General features: G+C 56.6%; 6 protein-coding genes across 6 annotated transcripts; 4 read left to right on the forward strand and 2 right to left on the reverse strand.

The window, feature by feature from the left end:
- The first annotated feature begins 561 nt into the window (after nt 1-561).
- Nucleotides 562-3,822, forward strand: BO70DRAFT_308071 (putative C6 transcription factor QutA). The gene is made up of 2 exons (XM_025540089.1): nt 562-3,306; nt 3,354-3,822. The coding sequence occupies exons 1-2, from the start codon at nt 788-790 to the stop codon at nt 3,526-3,528; spliced, it is 2,694 nt and encodes an 897-aa protein (XP_025402564.1). The 5' UTR covers nt 562-787; the 3' UTR covers nt 3,529-3,822.
- Nucleotides 3,823-4,003: 181 nt separating this feature from the next.
- Nucleotides 4,004-4,462, reverse strand: BO70DRAFT_426188 (type II 3-dehydroquinate dehydratase; the record flags this gene model as incomplete). The annotated part of the gene is made up of 1 exon (XM_025547758.1): nt 4,004-4,462. One exon carries the CDS (start codon nt 4,460-4,462, stop codon nt 4,004-4,006), a length of 459 nt encoding a protein of 152 aa, XP_025402565.1.
- A 1,659-nt stretch (nt 4,463-6,121) lies between these two features.
- BO70DRAFT_329776 (sugar porter family MFS transporter) lies at nt 6,122-7,923 on the forward strand (the record flags this gene model as incomplete). The annotated part of the gene is made up of 3 exons (XM_025540796.1): nt 6,122-6,719; nt 6,772-7,485; nt 7,557-7,923. Exons 1-3 carry the CDS (start codon nt 6,183-6,185, stop codon nt 7,920-7,922), a joined length of 1,617 nt encoding a protein of 538 aa, XP_025402566.1. The 5' UTR covers nt 6,122-6,182.
- A 2,679-nt stretch (nt 7,924-10,602) lies between these two features.
- Nucleotides 10,603-13,328, forward strand: BO70DRAFT_415069 (uncharacterized protein; the record flags this gene model as incomplete). The annotated part of the gene is made up of 3 exons (XM_025547362.1): nt 10,603-10,707; nt 10,764-12,578; nt 12,623-13,328. 3 exons carry the CDS (start codon nt 10,603-10,605, stop codon nt 13,172-13,174), a joined length of 2,472 nt encoding a protein of 823 aa, XP_025402567.1. The 3' UTR covers nt 13,175-13,328.
- Nucleotides 13,329-14,624: 1,296 nt separating this feature from the next.
- BO70DRAFT_358762 (sugar phosphate isomerase/epimerase family protein) lies at nt 14,625-15,933 on the forward strand. The gene has a single exon (XM_025542370.1). It carries the CDS (start codon nt 14,722-14,724, stop codon nt 15,814-15,816), a length of 1,095 nt encoding a protein of 364 aa, XP_025402568.1. The 5' UTR covers nt 14,625-14,721; the 3' UTR covers nt 15,817-15,933.
- Nucleotides 15,934-15,947: 14 nt separating this feature from the next.
- BO70DRAFT_308082 (putative ethanolamine kinase) lies at nt 15,948-17,669 on the reverse strand (the record flags this gene model as incomplete). The annotated part of the gene is made up of 5 exons (XM_025540090.1): nt 15,948-16,329; nt 16,394-16,737; nt 16,811-17,256; nt 17,325-17,436; nt 17,505-17,669. 5 exons carry the CDS (start codon nt 17,667-17,669, stop codon nt 16,155-16,157), a joined length of 1,242 nt encoding a protein of 413 aa, XP_025402569.1. The 3' UTR covers nt 15,948-16,154.
- Nucleotides 17,670-19,155: the final 1,486 nt, after the last annotated feature.

Raw genomic sequence — 19,155 nt, forward strand, 5'->3', positions numbered from 1 at the left:
TGGTGCTGTGCTGCCACTGCCAGTCCCTGTACCATCGTGGGGTGCAGCAGGCGGCACACAGCAACAATAGCACACAGCAACCACAGCAACCACAGGCCAAACCACAGAATACCACAGCATATTACAGCATACCACAGCACGCCACGACACGCCACAACACTATACCCCGTCTGACTCTGACCACGTCTTACCCAAAACCTGCTGGCAGGAAATTACAGCTCAACCCCGTAAGTAGTCCACTACCTCGGCCACCATACTCCATCCTGCCCACCGGACTAGCGTTTCCAATCGGCTGGAGCGGATTGCTGGGAGCTGATTGAGCCCCCCATCCATCCCCATCCCCATCCATGGGCGCCGCACCCACTGGCGGCCTCGCCAGCAGCCAACCGCGGGTAAGCAGTTAGGGCCGGTTTTTCCCCAACTTTCCTCCAGCCGTCATGCCCGCCCATTTTCCTTTCTCCGCCTTGTTGCTCTTCCACTTTCTCTCCCAGTCTCTCCAAATCCCGTCCTTCCATCTCCGTCTCACCCCCCCCTCCTTTCAATCTATCTTCCTTCCTCCCTCACCAACCATCCTGGTTTGGCCTATCGCCCTCCAGCCAGGATCGGACCTGCTATCACTGCCTGCATCCGCGCTAACCACCTCGCCTATTAGCCTGCAGTGGGGCGTAGGCCAACCCAATTTATGAGCAGCGACTACCGCCGCCGGCAAAGCATTCATCTCTCGGCTGTCCCTTTTGAAGATGAACATGCGTCCGGATCAATCTACTGGCCCGTTGGATAGACGATCATGAACAACGAGACGCGCCAAGCCTCCGGGGCCGGCTCCTCCTCCTCCAAGGCCAAACGACGCCTCACCGACCTCGACGAGAACTCGGGCAAGAGCCCGGTCGCCGACGACTTCGCCTCCAACCCCAAGCGCCAACGGGTCTCGCGTGCCTGCGACAGCTGCCGCTCCAAGAAGGACAAGTGCGATGGCGTCCAGCCCGTCTGCTCGACCTGCGCTTCGCTCTCGCGCCCCTGCACCTACAAGGCCAATCCCAAGAAACGCGGCCTCCCGACCGGATACATTCGCACTCTCGAGTTGCTATGGGGGCTGATTTTCACCAAGATTCAGGGGAGTGAGGAGGTTGTGCGCGCCCTGCTGCGGGCCGCCAACATCCCCAGCCACCTGGCCACTATGGGCAAGGAGGCCGAGGGCTCCGACACCCTGCTCTCCTCGTGGAAGAACAGCATCGTGCTGCGGGAGATCGAGCGGCTGTTGACCTTCCTGGAGCAGCCGGACGACGAACCCCGACTGCCGGGGGAGAGTGACTCCCCGCCGGATGGCGAGGGGAGCGTGCTGTCCGCGGAGGCCCTGGAGTGGAATGTGGCCGATGTGCTGGGCGATGGGCGGGAGGGATCGTTGGCGGTGGTGTCGCCCGTCAAAACGCCATCTGCCATGAAAAACAGCAACAGCAGCAGCAGCAGCACGGCGGTGCGAATTACCCGTGACTGTGCCACCCAAACCGCCTTCCCGAAAGATATCGAAGTCTCGCTCGGTCGGATCCCCACGCGACCGCCCGCACAGGACATTCCGATGCCGCAGCTTCCGCCGAATGCCTGGCCCTTGCTGGACATCTACTTCTCGTACACGCAGTGCTGGTTCCCCATCCTCGAAAAACACGACATCCTGCGGACGGCGTTTCGCCACCACGAGGACGACGCGCGGATCTCCGCGTCGTGTGCGGGCTCGGGCGACCACGCGGCACTGTGGGCGGTATTGACGCTGGCCTCCATCCAGGAGGCGTCGATATCCGCCACTCGGCAGTTGACCGACTTTTCCGAGCGCCCCGACCCGGCCCAGCTGTATGCCACCGCCAAGAGCCTCGTTCCAGATGAAGACGGGCCCTACGAGCTCGGCCACGTGCAGGCGCTGCTGATTCTCTCGCTCGTCAAACTGGGCCAGCAGGACTGGACCGCGGCGTGGCTTCTGGTCGGCCAGGCTGTCCGCATCGCCCAGAGCCTGGGGTTGGGCCGATCGCCCGGCCCCAAGGATGCAGAGGGGAAGACTGCGGCCCGGTCCAAGCATGTCTTCCTGGGCTGCTTCGTCCTCGAGACCCTGGTGGCCATGCAGACGGGCCAGGTGCCATCGCTGCGTAAGGGCGACCTGGTGCCGATCGGCCCGATCAACGAGGACGGGCTGGAGGAGTGGCACCCGTGGGAGGACCAGACGGGCCTGCGCCCAGTTGAGCCGTCGCGGACCTTCCACCGCGGGCCGCTGCACGCGCTGAGCACGTTCAACCGGCTGACCTCGCTGATGTGCATCCTGAACGAGCTGTGCTGTCTGCGGCAGGCCCCGAGCCCGGGCGCGCAGCTGGACGCGCTGGAGCGCCAGCTGCAGCTCTGGGTGTCGGCCCTGCCAAAGAGCTACCGCGTCGACCTGCAGACACCGTCAAAGGTCGCGTCCCCGCATATCTTCGGGCTGGAGATGATGTACGAGAGCGTCGTGGCGAACCTGAGCCTGCAGTTTGCGTTGCAGCGGAGCGACCGGAACCTCCCGGAGACGCCGCTGAAGAAGCGAGCTACCGAAAGCTCAAAACGGCTGCTACTACTGCTGCAAACTTACATGGAAAACTACAGTCTGTCTGCGACGTGTCCGACGTTTGGGATGGCGCTGACAGTGGGCCTGGGCATCTCCCCGGGGGAGACGACGCTCCCGTTCGAGCTGGATTTCGGCCTGAAGAGCAAGCTCCAGTCGTTCGCGGCGCATCTTGCGACAGTGTGGACGGTGAAACCAAGACCGATTCAGAAGACTCCGGAATTGGCGGCCTCGAACCTCCCGAACCGACCGCGAAGCCTGTCCAACCGGGACTCCGGGGCCCTCAACGCGTTCTCGCATCCCATGCAGGAACCCGCCCGGCGGGTGAGCCTGCTGGACGACGGCCGCGGGCTGGCGACGCCCGACCCGTTCTTCTCGAACACATGGATGCGGACGCCGAATGTCGAGGACAATGTGGCTCTGTCGATACCCACGCCAGCCCCGTCGCTGAACATCAACCAGGAAACGCAGCCGCCATCGCAGATGAAAGACTCCTCCCTCTCCCACCACTCCCGCTCCATCTCAAAACCGATTAACGGCACTCCCCTCTTGCCGGACCTGACCTCTCCCTTTCACAACACCACTCCCTACCCCCCACCCTACAGCGACCCGAGCCTGAACCTCGGGGCATTCGATATCGACGGATACGGGCCGCCGCGACGGCCGCGCATCGCCCCGGACCTGGACGCACTGTTTGATGAATTGGCGTCACTGGACGGGACAGAAAAGTGAGCCCCCAGCCCCCCTTTATCTGGATCAATACTGACATCAGCAGAACCGACAACCAGCCAGAGTTCATGCAGAACCTGGGGTTTGTGCCGGAAGCGGGGGTGCCGGAGCTGTACTCGTACTCGAGCCAGGTGGAGCCGTTCCTGCTGGCGCAGACGCAACAGCAGGTGCCGTGCGAGGTGCGGCGCGAGTCCCAGACGACGGAGGGCTCGAAGAGATGACTTGGATAGCTCGGAAGTTCCAAAGACCCAAGGGATACTTAAGACAGACTCATGAGACTCGCGATGAGTCGAGGTGACTGATGAACAGCCGAAGATATGCGCATGTCATCCACCCCACACGGACATGATGCGGCCGTGATCGCTCCGGCCTGTACATAGCGCTTTGTATGTATCAAAGCAGAACGGGCCGGACAGTGTATATAAGATGCGTATGTGAGGGCCACGCCACAGCAGATGCTCCTCGGGAAGTGTAAATAAGCAAGCATATAGCATAGGCTATCACGTACAGAAGTGCACAGAAGTATGATACGATACGACATGATATGATATTTTTGGTTTGCCATACGGATCATGAACTATATACAAAACCACTCCATCAATCTCCATTTATTCCGCTCTTTCTTTCTCACACCCTCTCCCCCCCCCCTTCAACCATCCATCCATCCTTCCCCCTATAACCCACCAGCCAACCAGCCTACAAAGCAGGCTTATCCAAAACCTTCCACTGCGTCGCCACATACTCCACCGCAGCCCGATACCCATACACGCCCAGCCCAACAATAATCCCACTCGCCTTATCGCTGAAATAGCTCTTGTGTCTCCACTCCTCCCGCGCATGCACATTACTCACGTGCAGCTCGACGAACGGGATCCCCACCCCCAGCAATGCGTCGCGGATTGCCACCGACGTGTGCGTGTACGCCCCCGGGTTGATGATGATGGCGTCGACGTGCCCGCGCGCCGCGTGGATGCGGTCCACGATCGCGCCCTCGTGGTTCGATTGGAATGATTCCAGCGTAGCCCCGAAGGTCGAAGCGTGGGTCGCGCACGAGGACTCGATTTCGGGCAGTGTGGTTGAGCCGTAGATGTGTGGTTCACGCGTGCCGAGCAGGTTGAGGTTGGGGCCGTTGAGGAGGAGGATGGATTTGGCCATTTTGGTGGGTTGTATTTTGTAGGGTGGGGGGGGGGGGGGAGGGGGTTGTAGATGTAGCTCGTTTGAGTGGAGGAGATTAAGTGAAGAGTAAGTGGTAGAAGGAGTAGGAAGGAGTAGGAAGGAAGAGTTGTAGAAGTACTGGAGAAGGAAGGAGTCGAAGTAGAAGTAGAAGTAGAGGTGATGGTAGATATTATTCTATGGAGAATGGATCCTGGGTAAGTAGTAGGCACCCCCTCGGCTCTCAACGTTCTAAATAATAATTTACATGAGGGGGTCGGTTGTGAGTTTTACCTACACCTACACCTGCACCTGCACCTGCAACCACTGGGCCATGACATTAACTATCGGATTCGGAAACTTGAGTAAGAGTTGGAGAAGAATGGAGATGAGGGCTGGCTCGTGCGGAGGAGAGTATTGCCTGCAGCTGCCTGTCCACTTCCTGCCAGGGCTAATTGGTGCCGCTGGTTGGTTGGTGCGGTGCGGGCGCGCTGCCAGGCTAAGCACTTCCCCGGGGCTGAGCGCTTTGCCGACTGCCCGAGTGGCAATTTCTCCCGATCCGATGGCGCACACCGTATAAGAGCGGTGGGATCCGCGCTGTGGCTGGGTGGGTTCTTGGTTGGGGGGGGGGTTTTTTTTTTTTGACTTTGGATTTGGGTTTCGTTTACTTTACTTTTACTTTTCTTCTGGGGAGAAGGGTTCTGCAGAAGTTTCTGCAGAGCTGGGGTTGGGGTTGGTCTGACTCATTCTATGGATGCTGTGATTGCTCATGTGGTGCTTGAGGACTGGTCTAGATACCTAGATGGTAATGGGTGTAAGTAAGTAGGCCGAGTCTGAGACGGTGGCTACTCTTGCGAGTCAGACCGCTTCTCGACTGAGTATGGCCAGGGAGGGAGTACGAGTACCTTAGTACAGGTGTTACGGGGGTTACCAGGGCATACGGATAGATACAGATACAAATACAGAATGTTGAAACACGGAATGTTAGACAACGTGTTAGAGACAGGGCAAGTATAGTGGCACCCTAACTTAGGACACTATTGACTCGCTTCGACTAGCCTGATAGAAAAGTCTACGACGACGAGGGCTAGGCTGCAGAAGGAAAGGAGCAGCACTGCAGTCCCACCAGGATGGAGGATTTCTCCTTCCCCGTGGGGTCCCCGCCACTGACAACCCCCCGTGGCCCATTGGCTTCTCTCGGCTGTCCCTATCAGCCCTCCCATCCACGGACCATGGACCATGGTACATTCCCTGGGCATGAGGATGCCATTCTAGCCCGCGTCTGGGCCTCGTCTCCCTTGCCCAACGTGCTCTAGCCTGCCCCTTGGTTGGAAATCCCCCCGCAAGGTCAGTGCACACGAACTCGCACCATGGGCCTGATGCTCATGCCCCGTGCCAGACGTCTGTCTCTGCGCAGTCCGGGGAAGTCTAGTATCAGCCTGGGAAATCATTCTCGACCCTTAAACTCTACTCGCGACTCTACACCTATCCTCTATACAATCGTAGATTGTTTTCCCGCGCATCGTTTACCCCAGACACGATATCTGGGGGTTTCGATTTGCCTCCCTTTCCCCGGCCTGCGCCCCCCCAAGATCGACCCGCCAGGAAAAGCCCTATAAAGGCCCGTCTTCTTCCTTCCTGTCCTCCTCATCAACCACCAACTCAGACATCTTCTCTTCTCTCTGCCTCTCACTTCATCCAGTTCGCCTGGAACCCCCTCACCATGTCGATCCTATCGATGGTCGAGGACCGCCCGACACCCAAGGAGGTGTACAACTGGCGCATCTACCTGCTGGCTGCGGTCGCCTCGTGCACCTCGTGCATGATCGGCTACGACAGCGCCTTCATCGGCACCACCCTCTCCCTGACCTCCTTCAAGGACGAATTCCACTGGAGTTCCATGTCCAGCGCCACCCAGAGCCTCGTCAGCGCCAACATCGTCTCGTGCTACCAGGCCGGCGCCTTCTTCGGCGCCTTCTTCGCCTACCCGATCGGCCACTTCTGGGGCCGCCGCTGGGGCCTGATGGCCTCCGCCCTGATCTTTATCCTCGGGGCCGGCCTGATGCTGGGCGCCAACGGCCAGCGCGGCCTGGGGCTGATCTACGCCGGGCGCGTGCTGGCCGGCCTGGGAGTCGGCGCCGGCTCCAACATCACCCCCATCTACATCTCCGAGCTGTCGCCCCCGGCCATCCGTGGTCGCCTCGTCGGCGTCTACGAACTGGGCTGGCAGATTGGGGGTCTTGTCGGCTTCTGGATCAACGTACGTTCTCCCTCTCTCTCTCTCTCAGCATGTCAATAGCTAACCCCCGCAGTACGGCGTCGATCAAACCATGGCCCCCAGCCACAAGCAATGGCTCATCCCCTTTGCCGTGCAACTGATCCCGTCCGGCCTCCTAATCTTCGGCATATTTCTGATCCGCGAGTCTCCCCGCTGGCTGTTCCTCCGCGGACGCCGCGAAGAGGCGATCAAGAACCTGACCTGGATCCGCCAGATCCCCGAAGACCATATCTACATGATCGAGGAGATTGGGGCAATCGACCAAACCCTCGAGCACCAACGTTCCACCATCGGCCTCGGCTTCTGGAAGCCGTTCAAGGCTGTCTGGACCAACAAGAAGATCCTCTACCGGCTGTTCCTGGGCAGTATGCTGTTCTTCTGGCAGAACGGGTCAGGCATCAACGCCATCAACTACTACTCTCCCACGGTGTTCAAGAGCATCGGCCTGACCGGCACGAGCGCTAGTCTGCTGACAACGGGTATATTTGGAGTTGTCAAGACTGTGGTCACTATCCTCTGGATCCTGTATCTGATTGACCGGCTTGGTCGCCGGAATCTGTTGCTCTTTGGCGCCCTCGGCGGGTCGATCTGCATGTGGATCCTGGGTGCCTATATCAAGGTCGCGGACCCGACGAACAACCCGACTGATCATCTCAGTGGCGGTGGTGTCGCTGCCATCTTCTTCTTTTATCTCTGGACCGCGTTTTATACCCCTTCTTGGAACGGTACGCCTTGGGTTATCAACTCTGTAAGTCTCCCATCTATCCACAACCATCCACACGCCCATCCATCCACAACTCATGCTAACAAACCCACCAGGAAATGTTCGACCCCAATGTCCGCTCCCTCGCGCAAGCCTGCGCCGCCGGCTCCAACTGGCTTTGGAACTTCCTGATCTCGCGCTTCACGCCGCAGATGTTTGACGCGATGGACTACGGCGTGTACTTCTTCTTCGCGTCGCTGATGCTGCTGTCCATCCCGTTCGTGTTCTTCCTCATCCCCGAGACCAAGGGCATCCCGCTGGAGAACATGGACCCGCTGTTCGAGACCAAGCCCATATGGCGCGCCCACGCCAAGGTGCTGGCCCAGTTGCATGAGGATGAGGAGCACTTCAGGAGGGACTTGGAGGAGAGTGGGTTTAAGAAGAGTGGGGTCGAGCAGGTGGAGGATATGGCGAAGGTTTGATGAATGAATGGGGTATATGATATATATATATTGGGTCGGGTCGAGTTGGATTGGGTTTTTGTATATTTGGTTGGGTCTGTAGATACCACGGTGGATTTGGGGTTGGGTTTGGTTATGATTGAATGATGATATCCGTATTTTTAATCTCTTCTTTCTTCCGTTGTTTGTTTGTTTGTTTGTTCTTTCTTTCATTCCTTTTTTCAGTTAGAATAACCTCGCATCAAGTAATAAAGATGTACAAAGAAGGGGTTCGAACCTTGGGTGTCACTCATGACCACTTACAGCCGCGAAAAATTCTTTGGAATAGGATTTCAGTCATAGTTGGGGGGGGGTTCCAGGCATGGCTACGGTGTAGGGTGGATTTTAGCTGTCCTGACTCCTGAGAGCATGTCTGCGAGGTTAGAAGAGGGAGAGCTCTCACCTGAGCAATACCCACTGGTTAGTTGAGTCTGCGTGGAAGCAATGGATCAGGATCACTGTCCTACTCTCTGCCCAGGGTCTAGTCCGGGCTGCTGATCTCAGAGAGAGTTGGTCCATCTGCACGCCTAAGGGAGTTGCTTCTGGTTGGGACTTGCCTCTTTCGGTAACTACTCACTTATGGGAGGGGGAGGCGTGCATTCACGGCCTGTTCAGCCGCCAGATTCTCTCCTCTCCTTCTCCTCCTCCTCCTCCTTTTCTTTCTTCCTCTTACTTCTTACTTCTTAATTCACTTCCTACTTCTTACTTCTTACTCCTCACTCCTCATCTCTCCTTCTCTCTTCTCTCATCTCTCCTCTTGCTCTTCTTACTTCTCCCTTCTCCATCTTCTTCCTGTATTCCCTCTCCTCTCCTACTTCACCCCCCCCCCCCCCCCCTCTGTCATCCTCACTCTTATTCTCAAGCCAGCAATCTCCAACAGCTCCTACCAGACCACTCTTCTGATATCAGACTACCATTCACTCTGAGGTGAGTCACACCAATGGCTGATTAACCATCTTGCAAACGCTGACTAGAACAGCATGGCTGGCCCAGTCAGCACAGCCCATCCAGTGCACCCCAGAATGCCCGTCGCCCCCGTACCAGTGCGTCCCTGCCCCCCGGCTATCAAAAGAGCACAGAGGCAAATCAACAACAGTGAATCCCTCCTCTCCTCAGCTTGCCCCTCATCAGACCGTGGAGTGATAAAATGCTGACTTATCATGCTTTCTTAGGCAATGCGTTTGACAATAACCCACTGCATAAAAAGTGCAACTTTCCCGGCATCGAGTATACAGCGCGCTATGTTGACAAACTGGCTACGAACACTGCAATGCTGGCCGGGGCCCTGGGTCTCGCACTGTCATCCGACGTGGTAAATCTCTTTACTCAAGACACCTCGCTGAAGCCAATCCTTGATAGATGGTTGGATTATAGATTAAATGATTTTGGCCACTCGGAATCTGCGAATGAGTCTAATGTCGGGGCCCTCAGAGGCGAACTTCTGTTTAGTATTGCCGCTGACAGAACAAATGATGCTATCATCCGGGCCCCAGACCCGCCACGTATCGATGACCCGGGAGTTGATAAACGCACCCTCCTGCCCCTTAATGCCTTGTGGTACTCCCACAGGATTGTCCAGGCGAAACCCTCCCTCTTCCCAATGTCGGCCAGATTACCACCCACCGAACTGGACGCCTACGACCTCCTACACCTGTGGAAGTTGCTTGTATGGGGGCGTCAACGGGCGATACATGGCCATTTCACAGGCAGAACTTTGATGGAAAAGGCAATTCCCAAAGAGTGGTGGGAGCCGCCGGCGGAGCAGACAGGGCCCGGGCAGACCGGCCTCATTATATCAACTGATCCTCAAGAACTTTTCGGTGCCTCGTTGGAGCAACTGCAGTCCGATATGGACATCCCATCAGCAGACACGGAAGATGCTGTCCCGGTCAAAGTGCGAGAGCTTGGCTGGTCAATTTCTAGAGCTCTAGATAAGCGGTATGAGAATATCAAGCGGCCCATGATTGATGCCGGAGACCGCGAAGCCCTTATAAAGTCTTTCAAGCGCTTGGACGAATTCGAAACCGATGGGTTTAAAGCCCCTCAACATTCAGTGGGCCTCAGCGCTCAACTGAGACGTCTGGCCTCACACGCCGGCGCCATGGCCTCCCTGCGCGATGCAGAAGACTCAGATGAGGACAGCGACGATAGTGACCTGGGCGAGGACGCTACTCCCGCGCACGCCCAGGCATGCCGCAGGGCATCAGCAACAGCCCCAACCTATGTAGTGGCTTGCACGGAGCTCAACCTGGACCCCGCAAATCCGGTGCCTCCACTAATGGCAGGAGAGCCGTTGGCATTAAAGCCGTGGCAGGTAACAGCAGTAGCCTGGATGATGCGCCAGGAGAATTCCCTGGTGAGAGGGGGAATTCTTGGGGACGGCTGTGGGCTAGGTAAGACCTTCATGGCGCTATCTCTGGTCGCTCTCCGGGCCAAGCAGGCACAGGATTCGGCCATATATCATGATGTGAATGCCCCCACACCCTACCTTCCAACGCTTATTCTATGCCCTGCGATGCTTTTGGATACTTGGCTCTATAAAATACGATCCCGATTTGGCGATGCGCTGGACGTCCATCTTTTTTACGGGAGCAGGAGTCAAGTCATCGACCCATACCTAAACAAAACGACATTGGATAACCTGGGGGAGCTCAAGGAAACAATGGAAGCCCTGAACACGGGAGACCCCAAAACATTGCGGACAGTTGTGATTTCATCGTACACGACCTGGGCGCGGCGGACTACGGGGTTGGAGTTTAAAGATGATGTGAGTCCTGACTGCAAGTCATATTGGCTAAGCGTTTTCTGACATTATCCACATAGGACGACGACCTAGCCCTGGAGACCCTTGCTCAGGCTCAGGCGAGTGAGGCGGAAGGGAAGAATAAAAGGAAGCTCAAGCCTGGAAAGTACAGATTTTTGGTGCCGCTGCGCTTCGGGCGCATCATTTGCGATGAAGGCCACTATACCAAAACCATTCGAACACGCTGTCATCACGCGGTCAAGGGAACAGAGGCACCAATCATCTGGTTTCTGACTGCGACACCTGTGTGGAATCGAGTCATGGATGTCTGTGGATACCTGTCTCTCCTCTGGAACCGGAACGGTGAGTCGGAAAAGGTCGCCAACTTGCCGGAAGGAGACCCCTTAGATGCGTATATCGCGGCATCCAAGGAAGCCATCAGCCCATCAGACCCCCCTCTTCACCTGCTGTCTCCCCGTCTGGTCGCGCGTGTGGTGTCTAGAAGTTATCGTAATCAGGTATTGACCTGGATGGGATACCATGTTCTCCCCGTTCTCATGACCATCCTTTGTCTTAGCCGTCAGATGGGTGACACTATAGACATGGGTGCCGGGCAGTACGTTACCATCGGGGACGATATCCCGCTAATGCAGATCAGAACCGTTCAACTGTTTTTCCCCACGAAACTCCAAGAAGTACACGATACACGTTACAAGCACCATCTGAAAAGCTTGGGGCTTAAGTGGGAGGAGAGGGGCCAGACAGATGCCGCTTCTATACAGGCGAGTGGCGGGCGAATCAACATGACCATTCTCCGACGACTTTGCTTGCTGAGCTTCACGCCCAGGCTCGAAGTTTTTGTGAGGCGGGTCGGTAACAAGAAGACTCTGGCTGATTCAATCCCAAAGTTCGTACAACGGCCTGACAAGGGGTTCTCATTCTTCTTCCTGAACACCAGAGAGGACCGGCTTGCTTTCCCGCCACTGTCTCAAGCGTTGCAGGCAAGCTACCTTGCCGGGGATTGCCCCAAGCTGAAAATGCTGGCATGTATTCTGCATGCCGAAGGCGTCTTTGAGACCATGGGCACAAAGCCACGCTTCATCGTGTTCTGTAGCTGGCCGCTGACGCTCTGGTTGACCGAGATGTTCATGGAGTCCTTGGGTGTCTCCTACACGGTCATTAGAGCTTCAATGAGTCTGGATCAGCGAGCAGCAGCAGCCGCCAGGTTTAATGATCCTACCAGGGAATGTACTGTCCTTCTAACTGTTTACAGCTGCGCAGCACTGGGGCTCAACCTTCACAATGCCTGTTCCCGTGCCGTGATGATGGAGCCGCCGCGCAACACCAGCGCGCTGTTCCAGGCCATCGGGCGCCTGCATCGTGTCGGTCAGAAAGACCCTCAGAAGGTGTGGATTTTGTTTGGTCAGCACACCATCGGGCGCTGGTTGGAATACAACAATGCGAAGAAGGTATTGCCGCAGATTGCCGCAGATATCCGGTCGCGCATCGAGAGGGAGGTCGATGAGCTTGGGGCTAGGGGGCAAGACAATATGGACGACGAGAGCCTGGCGGAGCAGATTAAGGAAGAACAGTGCAAGTATATTAAGGCCAAAGCGAGTGCAGAGCTACGGAAGATGCTAGGTATCGAGGGCTGGCGCTTGGAGGATGGCTCCAATGTACGAGAGCTCTACTTCACGACAGATGAGAATGAGCTGGAGGAAGAGATGGAGACTGAAAGGGAGACTGAGAGGGAGACTGAGAGGGAGTCTGAGAGGGAGTCTGAGAGGGAGACTGAGAGGGAGACTGAGAGGGAGACTGAGAGGGAGACTGAGAGGGAGTCTGAGAGGGAGTCTGAGAGGGAGACTGAGAAGGAGACTGAGAGGGAGACTGGGCTGGTAAGTTCACTATCTGGGGCTTCTTTCGCCACTGACGCTCGTAGATGATTTTCGCAAGACCGGATTACAGTGGGCACCGTATGGATGACTGTGGGGATGACTCTATGGACTCTGGGGATAGCGATTTTGAAATGGAAGAAGGGAGTAGCCCGAGAAGACCAGAAAGCGCTATACCTAAGCCTGCTGACACCACCGGAGCCGTGACAGAAGCGATTCCCACAGACATGGAAGGCGTGGAGACGTCCCCAACCATCTTCAACGACAAAGCTCTCGTCAGGGCGTCTTTTTACTGCGATGAATATCCTGAAATTCTGTCTGCTCCGGTGCCCGCTGTAGACAGCAAGCAGACTACCCAGAGCCCCGTCTCGGTAGACACTTTTGTGAAAGCTGAGCTGTGCCCATATGCTGGGATTGCTGCTGCTATTCCTGCTACGATCCCTGCTACGATCCCTGCTACTATTCCTGTAACCACTCCTGCCAGAGCTCCTGCTACTGTTCCTACTATACCCCCGGTTTCGGATCCCGCGCAGTCTCTGGGTGGAGAATCGGGCGCCGATGAGCGTGTCGTCCCGCCTAGACCTGATGATGATTCGTAAGGGACTCCTCACTTACTTGGGAGACAGCGCTGACATGCTTGATGGCAAGTAATAGGGACAGTCTGTTTGTGAGAGACAACTCACCACATCACAAGAGGCAGGGAGACGCCGATGAAGGGGGGGGATGCAAGAGACAACGTCGAGAGGGTTAGACGCGCTGCCGGCTGGCTAGTTGATAAGTTGGAATTGATGGTGATGTGGAATTTCAGGTCCTCTTAATTGGCTGGTCAGGATTTCTGAGACAATCTGGGTAGTATTTTCTGTTTTTTTTTTGTTTCATTTTTGTTTTTTGCTGAATTGGTCATCTATCACAACTCGTTTGATGCGGTGGTTTGGTTTTCCCTGTACTTGGAGAACTGAGGAACGATGTTGGATGGATGGCGATGACATCTTTTTTTTAGCAATCTAGGATACCAGATATTTACTCGGATAAGAGAACCGATATTACCAGAAGTACCTGGAGTGATGAGAGATGGCTTGTGCTCTGCTGGATCAGTGGTCATGTGGTCGACATCGCCCCTGGAGTTTAACGGGGAAGGATTGAAGGGTTTGAAGATTTATTTGCCACAGCCAATCGCCAAGGCAAGGCAATTGAGTTGCCAGTACTTTTGCTCTGTCCAGGACAGGAGAAACATCACTTTTATAGCCCTCGGCCCTCAGCCCTCAACCATCGGCCCATCACCCTCACAGTCAACCAACTGCCATCATCTGGGTATTCAAATGATGTAACCTATCCCATCCCATCCCATCCCATCCCCAGACCCGACCATTAATATTATTACCAAGCCTCCCACAGCCGGCCCACGCATCTCCGAAAAAGCGGATCGCGGACTGCGGAGTACCGTACCACTAGATAGATAGTAGATAGTAGATGCCGCCACCCCGGTCCCCATACGGATGGCCGACCCATCCATCTCCGTCCGACCCGACCGTGTCTGTCTCGTCTCCGTCTCCGTCTCCGTCTCCCTCCAACCCGGCTAAACACACCGGGCAAAGCGCTTTCCCGGCCCCCCCCCCCGGTACTGGCAGCCCTAATCGGCCCGGCCAGCGAGGAACGTTCTTCCCGAATATACTTAAGACTGGGGGGGGGTTACCAATCAGTGGAAGAGTACGAGTGTTCCTGATTTTTGAAAGAAAAAGAGATACATCATAATTCCGCTGCATGATCCTGCAGGACGCACGAGCACTTGCACTTGCACTTTTCTTCACCGATTGCATTTTGAGTTGATTGGCGATCGGCGGCGCTTATTTTACCTTGCTCCTATTTGGATTTCTGGTGATCGCGTTGGCTGCTGCTGGCTGTCAGGTTGATAGTATAGTATACTTCGATATCACATTGATAGTCTCGACGGGACTATTGATCGGGCTTGCTTTTTTTTTTTTTTTTTTTACACGAACAAACAATACGACACAACACGACACGACACGACACGACACGGCTATATAACTACCGATCTAGCCCCATTTCCAATTCTCTCTCACCTTTCACCTCTCACACCTCTCACATCACCGACAACCATAACTACAACCACATCACAACGGCCAAAATGCCCAACCGCCTCGGCATAGCCTCCATGTCCCTCGGGCGACCGGGCATCCACGCGCTCACGACCAAACTCCACGAAGCCTCTCGACACGGATACTCGGGGATTGAGCTCTTCTTCGACGACCTGGAGCACCACGCGCAGACGCACCACTCCGGCGACCACATCGCGGCGGCGCACTCCATCCGCGCGCTCTGCGACACGCTCTCCCTGAGCATCATCTGCCTCCAGCCCTTCTCCTTCTACGAAGGCCTGGTCGACCGAAGCGAGCACACGCGGCTCCTGACCAGCAAACTCCCCCAATGGTTCACGCTGGCCCGCATCCTCGGCACGGACATGATCCAGGTGCCGTCGAACTTCCTCCCGGCGGACCAAGTCACGTCCAACAAGGACGTCATCGTGTCGGACCTGCAGAAGCTCGCCGACCTGGGCGCGCAGCAATCGCCCCCGTTCCGATTCGTCTACGAGGCCTTGGCGTGGGGGACGGTCGTCTCGCTCTGGGAAGACGCCTACGAGATCGTCACCCGAGTCGACCGCGACAATTTCGGCATCTGTCTGGATACGTTCAACCTCGCGGGCCGGGTGTATGCGGATCCGGCGGCCGAGAGCGGATGCACGCCCAACGCGGCGGCCGATCTGCGGGTCTCGCTGGAGAGACTGCGGACGGAGGTCGATGTCAAGAAGGTGTTTTATATCCAGGTGGTGGATGGGGAGAGAGTGCCGGGGGGTCCGTTGGACGAGAAGCATCCGTTTTTCGTCCCCGGGCAGCCGGCCAGGATGAGTTGGTCCCGGAATGCCCGGCTGTTTGCGTTCGAGGAGGATAGGGGCGGGTATCTGCCTATCGAGGACACCGCGAGGGCCTTCTTCGATACCGGGTTTGAGGGCTGGGTGTCGTTGGAGTTGTTTTCCAGGACGTTGGCGGACGAGGGCGAGGCCGTCGTCAGGGAGCATGCGAGGAGGGGGTTGGAGAGTTGGAAGGAGTTGATTAGGAGGGTTGGTGTGGTGCGCCCTGTGCCGGGCGTGGATTTTGTTCCGGCGGAGAAGGAGGTCCAGGAGGGCGAGGGGAGGTTTGATGCGCCGGTGCAGGGGAGGTTGTAGATAAATCTGTTTGATAGATGTATATATATGATGGTTGGTTATGTACTTATGTAGAACAGCTAGACGATGGGTGGGATAGAGATAATGCTCGTTAAGTTCATGTTACCTTTACTTCTGCAAGTCATACCATATCCATATCCATCGATTACATTATCTATCAACAATCAATCAATCATAACTAACCTATACACAAGAATGCGCAGCACCACCCTAGGTACTCCTCCAAGTCTCCAACATCACCCCCCTCGGTCTAACAAGGCGCGTCATGCTCGCTGAACCTACTGGCATGCAAAATCCTGTATATACACTTTTCCTCATCAGCTGCATCCGGCAACTCATCACGCCTCCTGCGCCCATCGCCGCTCGCGCAACGGCATCTCTTCGCCCGCCTGCGCCCGCGACCCGTCCAGCTCGCGCCGCCACGCGTAGTACTCGCCCAGCCGCACCTCCGCGTATGACGCGTAGTCGAAGTCGATCTGCGAGATCTGCGCCTGGATGAGAGACCACACGCCCCTACTCTGATTAGCATTGGAGCGGATATCCAAGGGGGGGGGGGGGGGAGGAAGGAAAGACCTACCAGTACAGCCCCGGAATCCCGCGGAACCGATCCACGTCCTCGTACAGTCGCTCGACGATCTCCGGCTGCGACTCCTCGGGGATCCCCCGGTGGTGGCTGTAGCTCCGCACGTACTCGGACAGAAACTGGTGGCGCACCGTCCGCGTCGGCATCATGTTGTAGTCGCAGTCGTAGCCCCCCCACTCGGCGAAGTGGTTGGCGATGTCGAAGGCGGCCGGCGACGGGGTGGCGTACTCGTAGTCGATGAAGTTGACCGTCGCCGTGGCGTCGCCGTCGGCTGTCGTGACCCCGTCGGGCAGGACGATGACGTTGGCGCAGAGCAGGTCGCAGTGCGAGAAGACCAACTATGGGGGGGGAAATGGGGGTTAGGGGTTAATAAGAAAAGCGTGCGGTTGCTTGGAAGAATGAGCTACGTACTCCGCCTTCGCCCAGCCCGGTTCCATCGTCCAGCTCACGGACCACCCACTCGAGCTCCTTCTGCAGGTTGAGGCGGCGCTGGCGCTGCTCGTCGGTGGCCGTCGGGAGCGCCAGGATCCACTTCTGCATCACGGTCCACATGTTCGGCCCCGGCTGCTGCGGCGTGATCAGGGTCAGATCGTCCTTCTTCAGCTTCAGGGACTCGACGTCTACTGGGCGCGTCATGGGCACGGCCTCTGCCGGGGCGGCCGACGCCTCGGTGGGCAGCACGGCGTGCCACTGCGCCAGGCGGCGGGCCACGCCGCGCCAGACGATGCCGGTCACCAGGTCCTCGTGGCTGGCGGGGCGGCCGCGCAGGAAGCGATACAGCAGGCCGTTGTGGAAGCGCGCCAGCAGAGGGGGGGCTAAGCCATGGCTGGCGAGGAGAGCGTGGGAGCTCGTTTCCCCTATAAGATAGAAACATCTACTCAGCAGGTGTCGCAATGGGCAAGGGACGAGTGGACCGGGTGCATACTTTCGCGGTCTATGAGGATCTCTGTGTGGTTACCGTACGCTCTCATCAGTACAGATTCGTTGTCTATCTGCTCCTCCGACAGGCCGGGCTTGCGGTTGATGATTTTAAGGAGCTAGGCCGCGTTAGTTTTTCTCAGTTTTGTTCTGGCTTACGGACAAGCTGCTGCAGCGTGGAACACACAGTGTTGGTGATGCCGTCCGTGAAGCGCACGAATTCGATCTGGTTGTCGGGGCCCTCCCAGTGCGGGTTGAGGGTCAGGACGAGCCGCAGCGCGGACGCCTGCGAGTCGGCATGGTTGTAGGATAGGGGGATGTAGCGGATGGGCTTGGTGGTTTCGGAGGGCATGGTGACGGTGGAGGGAGGGAGGGAGTGAGGGATGGAGGGAGGAGCGGCGACCGGGTCTTTCTTTATCGGAGACGCAGGGCAGTCGGTTCTAGACTCTGGAGAGGTCAGCCACAGGGGATGGGAATTGTTGGCCGATAAGGGTCAAGGGGAGGAAGTATATAGCGCATGGACATACCAGAGACAAAGGATCCGGGGAGAGTGGTGTCTGCAGTGGGTGAGCCCGTGGGTAGGCTGGGAGAGCAGAATTGGCCGGCAATTGATACTCTGGGCAGGCAGCGGAATGATGGGAAGAAGGGGAGATGAAGGGGAAGCGAACAGGAGGCGAGAGAAGAGAAGAAGAAGTGGTGTTGCTGGTCTCGTGCCCGGGGCGGTGATTGGAGGCGGCGGCGGGCCTGAAGCCCCTCCTTTTCCGCTTCACCGCCAAGCGTGTCTGTTTCCGACGGCGTTACAGCAGTACCGTACAGCAGACTGACGGAGTAGTTACTCCGTAGTAAGCTGCACACTTCGAGGGACTGTCCTTATCCTTCCCTCAGGTACCTGGTGTGCTGTCTACAGAGTACTACTATTGCCAGGGGTTGCACGTGCGCGACAGGGGCAATACATGTCGGTATTACCGTATCAGGTACGTGCCATTACACATGCCTATGGTATAACTAGTCTGGATAGATAGAATTGACGCGAGAGCTGCATCTATAAGATAATCGAGTCAAACAATGTCTGATGAATAGGGCATCTTTGCAAGGGGAAACCTGCTGTCGTCGTCGAGTGTCAAACAGCAGGTTACACCAGACCGTCCACATGCAGGCAGCAAGCGCATTAATCATTTCAGCTGCAGACCCCTATTGTCTTTGCTGGATGTGAGCAGCAGTGATGACTCGAAATAAAGACTTTTTCCTATGCAGCAGACACTCTTATCTTGCCTTCTTCCTCTAAGGCGTGATAGATATAGTCCGTCTCGCCACGATCTAGTACTACAAAGAAGTAAGAAGTATCTAGTCTCCAATGTCACCATCCGGCTAATTCCAATAGCGGAACCTTTAGCTGTATGGTCCAGTTGAAGATGTCCTCCTCCCACCTCATAATCCCAACAAATCCCACAATTGGATGCCTTAACCTCCACGAGTACACCTTCCTATCCTGGCCCTACCCTACTTACCTTACCAGCCCCGTCCCGTTTCGTCTCGTTCCGTCCCGTCAATACCAGCCATACAATACGCAAATTGCACTAACCTAATCCATCCCCCCAACCAAATCACAAATTTACATGTGATCCCTCCCTCCTCCCTCCTGCCCTCCCCTCCCCTCTCCCTCCCCCCCCCCAATCAAATATCCCACCTGACCAACTCTACCCTAACCCTCTCCCCTCCCCCCTCGGTAACCCTCCTAGCCCCAAACCCCCCTAGCGTCTCCACTTTACCCTTCCTATAAAACCCAACCCCCCCTTCCTCCCTTTAAAGTCTTCTTTTTTTCTTTTCCTTCTCCATCA

Source organism: Aspergillus heteromorphus, assembly GCF_003184545.1.
Source record: "Aspergillus heteromorphus CBS 117.55 chromosome Unknown BO70scaffold_3, whole genome shotgun sequence".
Lineage (NCBI taxonomy): Eukaryota > Fungi > Ascomycota > Eurotiomycetes > Eurotiales > Aspergillaceae > Aspergillus > Aspergillus heteromorphus.